Consider the following 12,552-nt stretch of genomic DNA (forward strand, 5'->3'; position numbering starts at 1 on the left):
TCTCTTTACGTTGCTTCATCCTATTGAATTTCACTTTTAAGCAAACATTGCCTGCAGAAGAACATTAAGAGATGCTATTTTTGTATAACTTCACTCCTAACAATATACACAGGCTGCCTGAAGGTGATAAAGTGATTATCGTAAAATGGCAGATGCCTTGGGAGATTTGAAAGTTAGGTTGCTGTTCTTTTCCCCTATGTTATTTTTAGCAACTGAAGATGCAGTAATTAGGATTTAATTAATAAGTTTTCTGGTGATGCACCAAATAGGAGAAAACTGAGGTTTTTATTTACCTTCATTTTGGCTACCTGGTTATGGTCAAGAAAGGGTGTTTCTTTTAGCACAAGAGGTGATACAGTGTGATGGTTTGGAGCATGGGCTCTGGAGCCAGCCTGCCTGGGTCACTTATGGCACTATGACATGAAGCTGAATATAGTTTTCCTCACCAAAGAAGCTGTTGCCCTTGAATTCTTTTCGCTGCAAATATTGTATTGGAGGTTGGAAATAGAAGAAGGGAAATAGCCAAACATCCCCATCCCCCCTCCGTCCCCCAACAAACACTAAACTAAAATGAGGAGCAAAGGCTCCAGGGTCTGGGAGATAGAAAAAGATGTGCAGTAGACACATGTATGGCATCTCCCGTTTTCTTCTTCTGACTTGAGGCAAAGTTTTTTTTTTTTTTTTTTTTTTTAAAACTAAAATGAGGGTTGGATACCAGCCCTCTGGTTGATTTCCCGTCTATTCTGACCATAATTTTGATTTCCGGTCATGTGTTCATTTCAGCATTTTCCCATTGTCAGGGGAGGGATGAGCTATTTTGTGAGGTTTGTAGTAAAATGATTTTACCTGGAAGAAACTTCTAAGCCTGGAAATGAGAATGGGACTTTTGGGGAAGAAAATGCCATCTTAGTAAATATTATGCTTTATACCCCTAGACAGATCCCAATGAGAGGTAGCTCATGTTGGGTGAGAAGCCGACAGGTATGATGACTCAATATAATGAATTTTGTATGGGGAACTTGTCATTTTTATTACTGCTTCCCCAACATTAACAATACTTAATACTTATTTTTTTATGCTGCATTGCCTGGCTAGACATACAGCAATGATATAAGCAGCATGTAGAAGATACCTAGATACAAATTCATTTTTATTGGAAAAGAAATGCTCTCTATGGGGTTTCTGAGTGTTCTCATTTTTCCCCCTTTCTTTTCGAAACCCTTTAACTTTCATTCTCTGACAGATTAGCATTTTCCTTCATCGCTACTTCCTGCTTGTTCGCGTTTTGAAACAAAACCAAAGGTTTCCTTCTGATTGCCTCTTCTTTTTCTTTATTTAGTCTGTGGTGTAATTCATTTTATTTTTCTTCTCTAAATGAGAGTGTAGGGGATGAAGGGGAGGGAGAGAGGAAATAAAAGAACGGTTTTTTCTTCACTAGTGCTTTTAAGTTTTAGTTTCAGCCTCTACAGCTGTCACTTCACGTGAACGCGCGCGCATGTGTGTGTCCGTGTGTGTCCTGCAGCATCAAACACTGTATGTAAGATAAAATGGTGGCTACTAGGGGATGGTGGAGGGATAAGATTGTTGGTATATAAAGGTACAAACTTGTAATGACTAGTAAATAGACCCTAGAGATCTAATGTACAGTATAATGAATGTAGACAATAATAGTACACTATAATTATGTAATGTGATAAATATTGATACATCGGTGATATCACAATATATAAATGTATCAAAATAACAGGCTGTACACCTTAAACTAATCCAATGTTCCAAGTGAAATTTATTCAATAAAAAGTTGTATGTAGGGAACATAATCTGTAAATATGTTTTTCCATCTATTTTGTTAAAGTTTTATTGACGTGTAACTGACGTACAATAAACTGCATATATTTATAGTATACATTTTGATAAGTTTGATGTGTGCATACATCTGTGAAGCCATCACCAAAATCACGTGGGTGAACCCTCCCATCACCCCCAGAGATTCCTCAAGCCCCTTTGAACTCCCTGTCTCTCACTTTTCTCTTCTCATTCCCTCATCCCTGGGCAAACCAGCTTTCTGTCACTATACATTAATTTGCACTTCCTATAATTTCATATAAATGGAGTAACATAGAATGTACTTTTTAAAATCTGGGTTCTTTCACTCAGCATAATTACAGATTCACCTGTGTTGTAGCAAGGACCAATAGTTCATTCCTTCTCAATGCTAACTAGTGTTCCATTTTATGGATACACCACAAATTTCTGTTTTATCCATTTACCTGTTAATAAATATTTGGGTTGTTTGTAGCTTTTGGCTATTATAAATAAAGCTACTAAAAATCTTTGTGTACAAATCTTTGAGTGAACATAAGCTTTCATTCCTCTTGGGTAAATCCTAAGAGTATAACGCCTGGATCGTACGATAGGGGTATGTTTAACTTTTGGGGAAACGGACAAACTTTTTTCCAAAGTGGTTGTATTTCATTACATTTCCACTTACGATGTACAAGAGTTCCATTTCCTTTACACCCTTGCCAAATCTTGATATTTCGGATACAAGTCTTTAGATAATGTGCTTTGCAAATGTTTTCTTCATGGCGTCATGGCTTGTATTTTCATTCCCTTAAAAGTGCCTTGCAAAGAGCATTTAAAAATTTTGATGAAGTTGAATTTACTAGTTTTTATGGACTGTACTTTATGGATTGTGCTTTTGCCTAATCCAAAGTCACAAAGATTTTATGTTTTCTTCTAGAAGTTTAATAGTTTTAGGTTTTACAGTTAGATCTATGATCTATTTTAAGTTAGTCATTGTGTTAAGATATAAAATATGGATCCAAGTTCACTTTTGAATATGGATGTCCAGTTGTTTCAGTACCATCTGTGGGAAAAACTATCCTTTCTCCACTGAATTGTCTCTTGAGATGGTCTTACAGTTTTTCTTTTTTAGTTTGCTAGTATGGTGAGTTGCACTGATTTTATTTTACTATTAAGGCAGTTACATTTCTGTGATAAACCCAGCTTGGTCATGCTGTATTATCCTTTTATTTATCTTGTTGAATTCCAGTTGCTAACGTTTTATTTAGAATAATTGCATCTACATTCATGAGTAATATCGGTCTGTAGTTTTCTTATAATGTATTTAATTTTGGTACTAAGGTAAATGCTGACATCAAAGAATGAGTTAGAAAATATTCCCTCTTCTACTTTCTGGAAGGATTTGCATAGAATTGGTATTATTTCTTTTTTAACTGTTTGGTAGAATTTGTCAGTGACTCATTTGGGCCTAGAGCTTTCTTATTGGCAGGATTTTTAACTACAAATTCATTTTCTCTAATAGATATGGGTTACCTATTTCTCAGGTTACCTATTTCTTTTGGAGTGAGATTTAGTAGTTTGTGTCTTTTGAGACATTTGTCCATTTCATCTAAACTGTTGAATTTGTGGGCATGAATATTTTCATAATATTTTATTTTCTTTTTAATACTTTAGAACCTGCAGTGATTCTTCAGTCACCTCTATTATTTCTGATTGGTGATTTGTGTTTTCTATCTTTTATTTCCTAATTATTATGGCTAGACTTACCAACTTTATTGATTATTTCAAAGAACCAGTTTTTGGATTTATTTATTTTCTCTGTTTTTGTTTGTTTGTTTTCTGTTTAACTGATTTCTGCTCTGATCTTTGTTTCTGTTTTTCTGCTTATTTTGGGTTTAGTTTACTCTCTTTTTGGCTGTTTAAGGTAGAAAGTTTAAGACCTTTCTTTTTTCTAACATAGGTACTTAGTGGTATAAATTTACCGCCAAATACTGCTTTACCAACATCCCTTAAATTCTGATATGTTGTATTTTCGTTTTTGTTTCAATTCAAAATACTTCCTGATATTCCTTTCTTTGAGGTTTTCTAGATATCTCTGTTATTGATTTCTAATTTAATTTTTACTGTAATCAGAGAAATACCCTGTATAAATTGAACCCTTTTAAATTTATGGAGATTTGTTTCATGGTCCAGAATATCTTTATCTTGATAAATGCTTCATATGCACTGGGAAAGAATGTGTCTCCTGTTGCTTTTGGATGGCGTTTCATTTAGGTGATGGACGTACCAGTCAGGTGAAGTTGGTTGATAGCTTTGGTCAAATCTTCTCTGTCCTAACTGATTTTGTCTACTCGTCCTATCAGTTATTGAGACAGAGAGGTATTTAAGTCTCTGGCCATATTTGTGGATTTGTCTATTTCTCCTTGCAGTTCCATCCATTTTTGCTTCCTGGATTTTGAAGATCCTGTTATTAGACCCACTAACATTTAGGATTGTTAAAAAAACAAACAAACAACCATTTAGGATTAGTATGTCTTCTTGATGAATTGACCTCTTTATCAATATGAAATGACCTTCTTTATCCCTGGCATTTTTTTGGCTTTTGCATATGTTTAAAATTTTTGTGTGTGTGTGTCTTTGATTTCTTTTTTTTTTTTAAGCATTTGAAGAGGAATTTCTGGGCTACGTGATTTAAACCTTTTAAAAAATTTTATCTTTTATCTTGCTAGATTGCCCTCCAGAAGGGCTGTGCAGATTGATAACTTGTCTTAGTGTTCTTTAGGTGTTTATAGAGTCTGGAGATCTGGTCTTTTAAAAGTTAAGATATGTATAAATGTTGATTGAACTGTAACATTCTATTGACCACAGGATAAAAATCTACCATTTATGTAATCTGGTTGTAGAAAATTAAAATGTTATAGGTGTTTTTCAAGTTGTGATCAATTTTATTTCATTTCTCTGTTGTTTCATAGGCATACATCAGTATTGGATATCATGTTTTTATAATAGAGATGTAAGAGAAGAGGACGGGAGGGACTTCCCTGGTGGTCCAGTGGTTAAGAGTTCACCTTCCAGCGCAGAGGGTGTGGGTTTGATACCTGGTCGGGGAGCTAAGATCCCACATGCCTCATGTCCAAAACAAAACATAAAACAGAAACAGTATTGTAACAAATTCAATAAAGACTTTAAAAATGGTCCACATCAAAAAAATCTTAAAAAAAAAAAGAGGGATTTCTTTAAATTTGTTTAATCTTTTCCATATTTTTTTTGTGGCATCTTCAGTTAATATCCTAGAGGTGATTTTCAAAATTATATGTTTATATTTGGTTGGATAGAATATTTGACTTTAAATAAGATAGTATGTGGAAGGAAGTTTTATACATGAAATCAGATGTTTATAAAGGTACTTTCCAAGATTAAATATGAAATACTATGTGCTTAGATCTGATAGAGATTTGTGGCTGCTTAAGCTTGGACAGTGCGTGGTGCAGATAACACTTAATAAAGGAATCCATTTGAATGATGTATCTTTTTTGATATGTAAAAGTATTTCCTAGGGAAGTTTTGCACATTAAGAAATGCATGACATATTTAATATCCTTTTATAAAAAATGAATGCAAAAAGAGGTGACCTATTTGTATTTGTTTGGTAATTCTAAGCTGTCCTTTTAATACAGGAGTCTTCCAGAGCCGCTGATGACCTATGAATTACACGGAGACTTCATTGTTCCAGCCAGTACGTATTACATCGAGGTGATAGAAACAGTTTTGTGATTGACAGTGTGTACAAACTGAAATTTCCACATGAAAAATTTATGTTATTGTAGTCTGTGTTAAAAATGGAAATCACTTGAGGAGGTGTTTGGTTCCCCCCCCCCCTTTTAGAAGATGAAAAAAGGGACAATTAATATATTTATTTATTCATTCGTTCATTCATTCACTCACGGACATTTATTTATCTCCTACTGTGCACTAGTCACTGGTATATAATGAATATATAGAGCCATGAAAGGATTTCTGCCCCCAGGAGCCAATTCTTTAGCAAGTATTGGGGCACACACACCTCTCCCTGTACCATAATGTATATAATAATGGCATGAGCACAGTACGATGGGAACGCAGGAGTATTTAACTTGCAGACGGTTGGGGAGATAAGCAGATTCGGAGAGATTCGCATGTTGGAAATGACTTCATGTAGAAAGATATTGAGATGGAAATTGCAGGCAGAAGGAGTATTGTGAGCTCATGCCGGAAGCCCACACAATATTTGGTAGAGAGTGAATTCTATGTGATAAAATGTTAAATGAAAAAGGCTTATAGTTGGTAGCATTTTAATTTGTGATTAAATTTTTTGTGAGTCATACTCATTTCAAGCTTTCTTGTTTTCTCTCTGTGATACACTCTGTTACACTCTCTGTTATACACACTCACTTTTTCTATTCGACACTTGGTGTTAAATCATCACAGTCTTCCGAAATATTCTGGTGTTAGGTATTTAATAGTTAAGGAAAGGAAGGTTGAGACATGTTAAGTAACTTGCCAGATTTTGGAGATCTTTATTTAAAATTCAAAACCCCAGTTCCACTGGCTAAAACCTGCAGTGTTGGTTTTCACAGGTGCACTGACAGTAGTTGTAACTGTATTTCCATTTCCTTTTATTTTCTTCCCTTGGATGTACTCCATCGTTTAATCTGTTGAAAACTTTAGAGCAATCCCTTTGGGTCCTATGTTAGTGCTGCCTGAACATTGCTTTAAATGTATCTTCTTGTGAGGTCCCTGCTCCAGCCAGCATGAAGGTTCCTAGGAGGCTGCAGAAAGAAGGAATAGTTCGGCCCAGTCAGACTCTACATATAAAACAGGCATTTGGAAAAGGCGAAAATATGGTTCTGTTCACTTTTGTTTTCACATGGAAGAGGATTTCTTTTTTCTTTTTAAAGGGAGTTTGTATGATCAAGGAAGTGGGGGAAAGATTTCTTGGCAAAAACTCAAGCAAATGCTTAGTTGTTTTGATTCTTCCCCGTGGCATTTTTGGCAAACCGGGGGAAGAGAAATTAAACTCTCATTGGAGGACAGTTGTTTCATGTTTGCCTCAGAGACTGGAAAAAGCAGAAGAGTGCCAATTTTAATCTAGAATCCTTTGAGAATTGGAGAAAGATAAAGGGATTATGGAATAAAGTTTTCATTTACCACAAGTTGGTATCATTATCACACCTTGTAACCGAATCCAGTGTGTTTGAAATTCTAACATCGATGTATTTTACCAGATGAAGCGGTAGGAACTTACAAGTGTTTACTAAGTCCGTGGTGGTAGGAGGTGAGTTTCAAGAGTTGTTGAGGCTGTCTTTCAACACTGTGGGGGAAGACATTGTGCAAGTATGAAGGGTAGCGTCACCTCCTAGACAAGTACCTTGTGTTCTGCTTCCTGACTATGTCGGGATCTGACGTAGAGTCTTCACAATGATTTGAATAACAAGCCTGTTCCAGAGAAACACTGTAGCTACTGTAATTATTGGCAGGTATTTGCACCCAAGTGGAGTTACGGTTGGCATGAGACCCACAGTTACCTTATTTAATGGGGAAAAAAGTACCTATATCAAATGGGTGTATTTTCATGGCCAACATTTCCAGTGCAGACTTTCATTTTTCATTCAGCTCTCTTGTGAGCGCCCTTCTCTCAGCAAAGAGTGTAGGAGCAGGCCCTCTGATCTTTTGCATGTGTCCTTTCCAGTGCTGACTAAAACGGTCACAGAAATCAGGTGGCCAGGATTAGCCTCCTCTTGAGTAATGTTGGAAACTTGGAATTGCAGTTAAACTATCATTTTCCATTAACGATGGCAGAGATTCCCTTGTTTTGCTGCAGTGTCTTAGCTGAGATGACTTCTAAAATGATCAAGCATCACCCATCTCTGTTACCGCCTCTCACACCAGCATGGAAACTAAATTTTGATTCTCTTCAATCATGTGCAGTAGTTTCAGCCTGTTCTGTGGTGTTGAGATGGTCTTTTCTCCCCTCCCTGCTGAGGATTCTGAAGGTTTCTCCTGGGTATTCATTTCTTCTCATCAGTTTCTTTCCTGTAGAGCTCCCTTGAGAACCTGTGAGTTAATTTCTGGAGTGTATGATACAAATGTGAATTTTCTTTCTTTGTTGTCACCACAGAAGGCAAACATCTTTTGTTTTTCATTCTTAAAAGAAGTACCTACTGGTCAATGGTGAATGCATTGAGAAATTAAAAAAACCTTTTTTTTGAAAGTGTCCAAATAACCCTTTCAGCTAAGGGAGTTAACTTAAAATTGCTAAAAGGAACTGGAGACCCTCTGTCTAGGAAAATCACTCCTGTGTGTCTTCTGTACACACATAGTACTGCACTTCTGGTCACCAAATGTGTGGGTTTTCCCCACACCAACCAATTCTGTGATGCCGGCTGAGTGTCCTGCAGTTGGATTCAGGTCTGATTCTGTTTATCTGGAGTTAGCCTCTGATCCCGCAAGTTAAGGACTCGTCCTGCAAAACTGCCCCCCCATGAAAGACACCAGTTCCAAGTCCCAGGTTATCCCTGGTACTTTTGACTGACAGGCTAGAAATCAGCTTTCTTGTAACCCCTACCTTGGACATGAGAATTTGCTAGAGTGGTCACAGAACTCAGGGAAATGCAAATGTCCGTTTACCAGCTTATGGTATAATAAAGGATATGATAAAGGACACAGATGAACAGTCAGGTACACAGGGCAAGGTCCAGAAGTGTCCTGAGTGCAGGAGTTTTTGTCCCGTGAAGTTGGGGGGAGCCACCCTCCTGGCATAGAGATACGTTCACCCACTTGGAAGCTGTCCATACCCTGTGCTAGGGGGATTTTTATGAAGGCTTCATCCTGTAGCCATGATGGATTGTTAGCTCCATGTCTTGCCCCCTCCCCTCTCCAGAGAATGGTGGGTCGATCGGAAAATTCCAAGCTTCTAACCTCTCTTGTGACCAGCCCCCATCTAGAAGCCCACCAAAAGTCACCTCATTAAAACAGAAGATGTTCTTATCAGCCTCCAAATTCCAGGGGACTTAGGAGCTTGGTGTCAGACATTCCAATCACTCAGGAAGTGACAGAGCCCCTAGGAGCTCTGTATCAGAAACTAGAAATACTAGAACAAAAGACTCTCTGAGCACCCCCAAATACAAGGGTTTTAGGAGCTCAGCATCAGGAACTGGGTGCAGAGACCAGTATACGTATATTTATTATTATTTCACACCATCCATCTCAAGAGAATATAATGGGCTTTTAGTATAGAAATTTGTAAGATGAAAATACAGTTTGCTTGGTTTACGCAGGAATCAGAAGGTCGTGCCAGCTGGGGAAGGCTGGCAGGCATTTACCTGGATCTCTTACTGCATGATGTTCATTACCTTTGAGAATGTTGTAGTCCTTGGTGTGTGTCTCAGCCTTTCAGGCTCAGAGTCTGTGATGGATCATATTGGTAAGAATTGGATCCATGCTTCAGGGCTGGACTCATGTTAAACTTGGTTTGAGAATGACAGCTGAAGCCTGGACGCCTAATATGGCATCACATGAAAAATTTCTGTCCCCCAAACCAGGACACTTGTCTTGCCGTGTTCAGTATATTTTCTTCCTGTAGTCAAGGTACCTGGGAAGCAAAATCATAATCACACAGTTCTTTAGTCACTTATTGATGAAAAAGAAAACTATTATAGGATCCAAGGCACTGGCATTTGCTCAGCCAGAATGTTCTATCCTTATTGGTAAACCTGCAGGGGAAACAAGACAAAATCATGTTGTCTTGGTGGGGAGGGACTCAGAAATCTAGAAATTAAAGGAATTGGATGCTTAATGACATCAAGCTATCTTAGCCTGCTGTAGTCAATTTCTGGTATTAGATAGTGTCTCCCACAGAAGAACTGGGATGCTTGATGTCTGATAATTGAAGCCCCTTGTGCTGTGGGAAGTGCTTGAATGGTTACTGCTAATGCTTTCCTGAAATTACAGTATTACTGATGATGTTTAAATATCAAATTTAAGTTTCCCTGTCTGTGTGTCTTTGATAAGGTCCAGGATAAGGTCCAGTAAGCTACGCTCCTATCTTTTTCAGTCTCCATTAGCTGGCACAGCAACATAAGCAGATAGACATTAAGTGTTGTAGATGCTGATTTGTAGTTTCACAATTAAAAATGCTTTTGCTATTACAGTAAACTCCGGTCCCTGGCATTCGTCAGGAATTTAGTGTTATGATTAATTCAGTATCTCAGATTTTTAAAAAGTTATGCTGTGCATTCTTTGTAATTTATATCAATTAAAATATAATGAAATGCACATAGCATAAGCAACTAAGGGTAATTTATCTTAGAAAACTTTTTGAGTACCTTAAAGTTATTATTGTAGCCACATGAAAATGCCCATTAATACAAAGCTTTAATTAATATCAAAATGAACAAGATGGAGAAAAAGTTTTACTGTACACAAATTCTTCTTTTTGGAAGAAGAGGGAAAAAGCAGACTTGGAAAAGAATGTGTGTATGATTTCAAATGAGATGGGAGTGAGCTGGTGGGAGAGGGACTCAAAAAAGCAAGTGGAAGGTTTTGATTTTAATTTTAAAACTGATTCTAGTATTTTCCACTTAGAAATGAAGGCCCTTATCCTTAGAAGGTGGGAAGCTGTTTTCCTATCTTGTGTTTCTCAATAGGTAATAAATCAAAAAATATTAAAGTTGGGTTTTCTTTGGAGGAAGATGATTATTAATGACAAGACACACATGAGTTAGAAAGTGTTTCAGTGCAGTTTTCAAAAATTTTCAGTTTTTGAATGTGTAAAATTCTTATTGTAGGCAGTTATCCTTTTCTTCCTTTGGAATTTTTGACTGTTTATCAGAGTCCCTGCTTTAAATTCATTTTAAAAATCAAAGCTGTGAGTTGAAAATGCTATTATATTTTTATTGCTTTCATTTTCCTCCAGCTTTGATTTAGTAAGGCATTATCTTGGTTTTAACTCCAGATTAAAAACTTGATTGTAATTTATCACCTAACTCTTTAGATAGCTGTACTTTTATTTTCAAAGACAAATGTAGTCTGTATCAAAGAGTCTTTTACATGATTTGATTGTTTGCGTTCTGCTTTATCATGTGCCTGTTCATTTCCTAGCCTTTTCCCTCCCCTCCCTTTAGCCACAATGTGTTCTGTGTTGTAAAATCTCATTCCTCCCTCTCAGACACTACTCCTGGAAGTGTAAATTGGAACAAACTTAACTTTACAAACATTGGGAGCAATCTAAATATTCATAAAATTGATGGTGTGCACTTGCACTCCATTTAAAGACATGGAGAGATGTCCATTATATATATATATATTTTTTTTTTTAAATTAATTAATTAATTTCATTTATTTATTTTTGGCCACATTGGGTCTTTGTTGCTGTGCGCGGGCTTCCTCTAGTTGCGGCGAACGGGGGCTACTCTTTGTTGCGGTGCGTGGGCTTCTCGTTGCGGTGGCTTCTCTTGTTGCGGAGCACAGGCTCTAGGCACGCGGGTTCAGTAGTTGTGGCGCACGAGCTAAGCTGCTCTGTGGCATGTGGGATCTTCCCGGAGAAGAGCTCGAACCCATGTCCCCTGCATTGGCAGGCGGATTCTTAACCACTGCGCCACCAGGGAAGTCCCTCCATTATACATTAAATGAAATAGGCTGTTTGAACATCTCATTACAAAAAAGGAAGGAAAACTCGAAATGATTAAATTTAAAAGTTACTAGGGTAGCCACTATAGAGAACAGTATGGAGTGTCCTTAAAAATCTAAAAATAGAGATACCATATGATCCAGCAATCCCACTCCTGGGCATATATCTGGGAAAGATGAAAACTCTAATTCAAAAAGATAATGCACCCCAGTGTTCATAGCAGCACTATTTATAATAGCCAAGACATGGAAGCAGCCTAAATGTCCTTCAACAGATGAATGAGTAAAGAAGATGTGTGTGTATACACACATACACACACACAATGGAATATTAGCCATAAAAAAGAATGAAATAATGCCATTTGTAGCAACATGGATGGACCTAGAGATTATCATACTAAGTGAAGTAAGTCAGAAAGAGAAAGACAAATACAATATATCACTTATATGTGGAATCTAAAAAATGATACAAATGAACTTATTTACAAGACAGAAATAGACTCACAGACATAGAAAATAAACTTATGGTTACCAAAAGGGAAAGGGGAGGGGGAGATAAATTAGGAGCTTGGGGTTAACAGATACACACTACTATATATAAAATAGATAAACAACAAGGACCTACTGTATAGCACAGGGAATTATATTCAATATCTTGTAATAACATAATGAAAAAGGATCTGAAATAATTTAAAAAATTACTAGCTTATCTTAGGTTGAGATTTACTGTGAGTAACTTTAAGGAACTTTTTGTTGAAACATAACAGAAATGTGCACAAATAATAAGTGTAAATAATAAGTGTTCCGCTTAATGAATTTTCAGAGTCAAGATAGCCATGTGATCGGCCCCCAGATCAAGAAACAGAACACTGGGGAATTCCCTGGCGGTCCAGTGTTTAGGACTCTGTGCTTTCACTGCCGAGGGCCTGGGTTCGATCCCTGGTTGGGGAACTAAGATCCCACAAGCTGAGTGGTGCAGCCAAAAAAAAAAAAAAAACATTGTCAGAAGCCCTTCCTCATACCCACACGGTCACCATCCACCCCCATGATATGTGAGCACACTCCTGACTTCTGACACCA

General features: G+C 37.1%; 1 protein-coding gene across 2 annotated transcripts in view; it reads left to right on the forward strand.

Annotated features, from left to right (window-relative positions):
• ARHGAP10 (Rho GTPase activating protein 10) overlaps window positions 1-12,552 on the forward strand; it is a 326,787-nt gene that overhangs the window by 207,450 nt on the left and 106,785 nt on the right. For both annotated transcript variants that reach the window (XM_068542594.1, XM_068542595.1), the window contains exon 16: window positions 5,484-5,542. In XM_068542594.1, coding sequence (XP_068398695.1) covers window positions 5,484-5,542 — 59 coding nt within the window. The remainder of the gene's footprint in view (window positions 1-5,483; window positions 5,543-12,552) is intronic.

This window comes from Eschrichtius robustus, chromosome 4 (assembly GCF_028021215.1).
Source record: "Eschrichtius robustus isolate mEscRob2 chromosome 4, mEscRob2.pri, whole genome shotgun sequence".
In the NCBI taxonomy this organism is placed as follows: Eukaryota; Metazoa; Chordata; class Mammalia; order Artiodactyla; family Eschrichtiidae; genus Eschrichtius; species Eschrichtius robustus.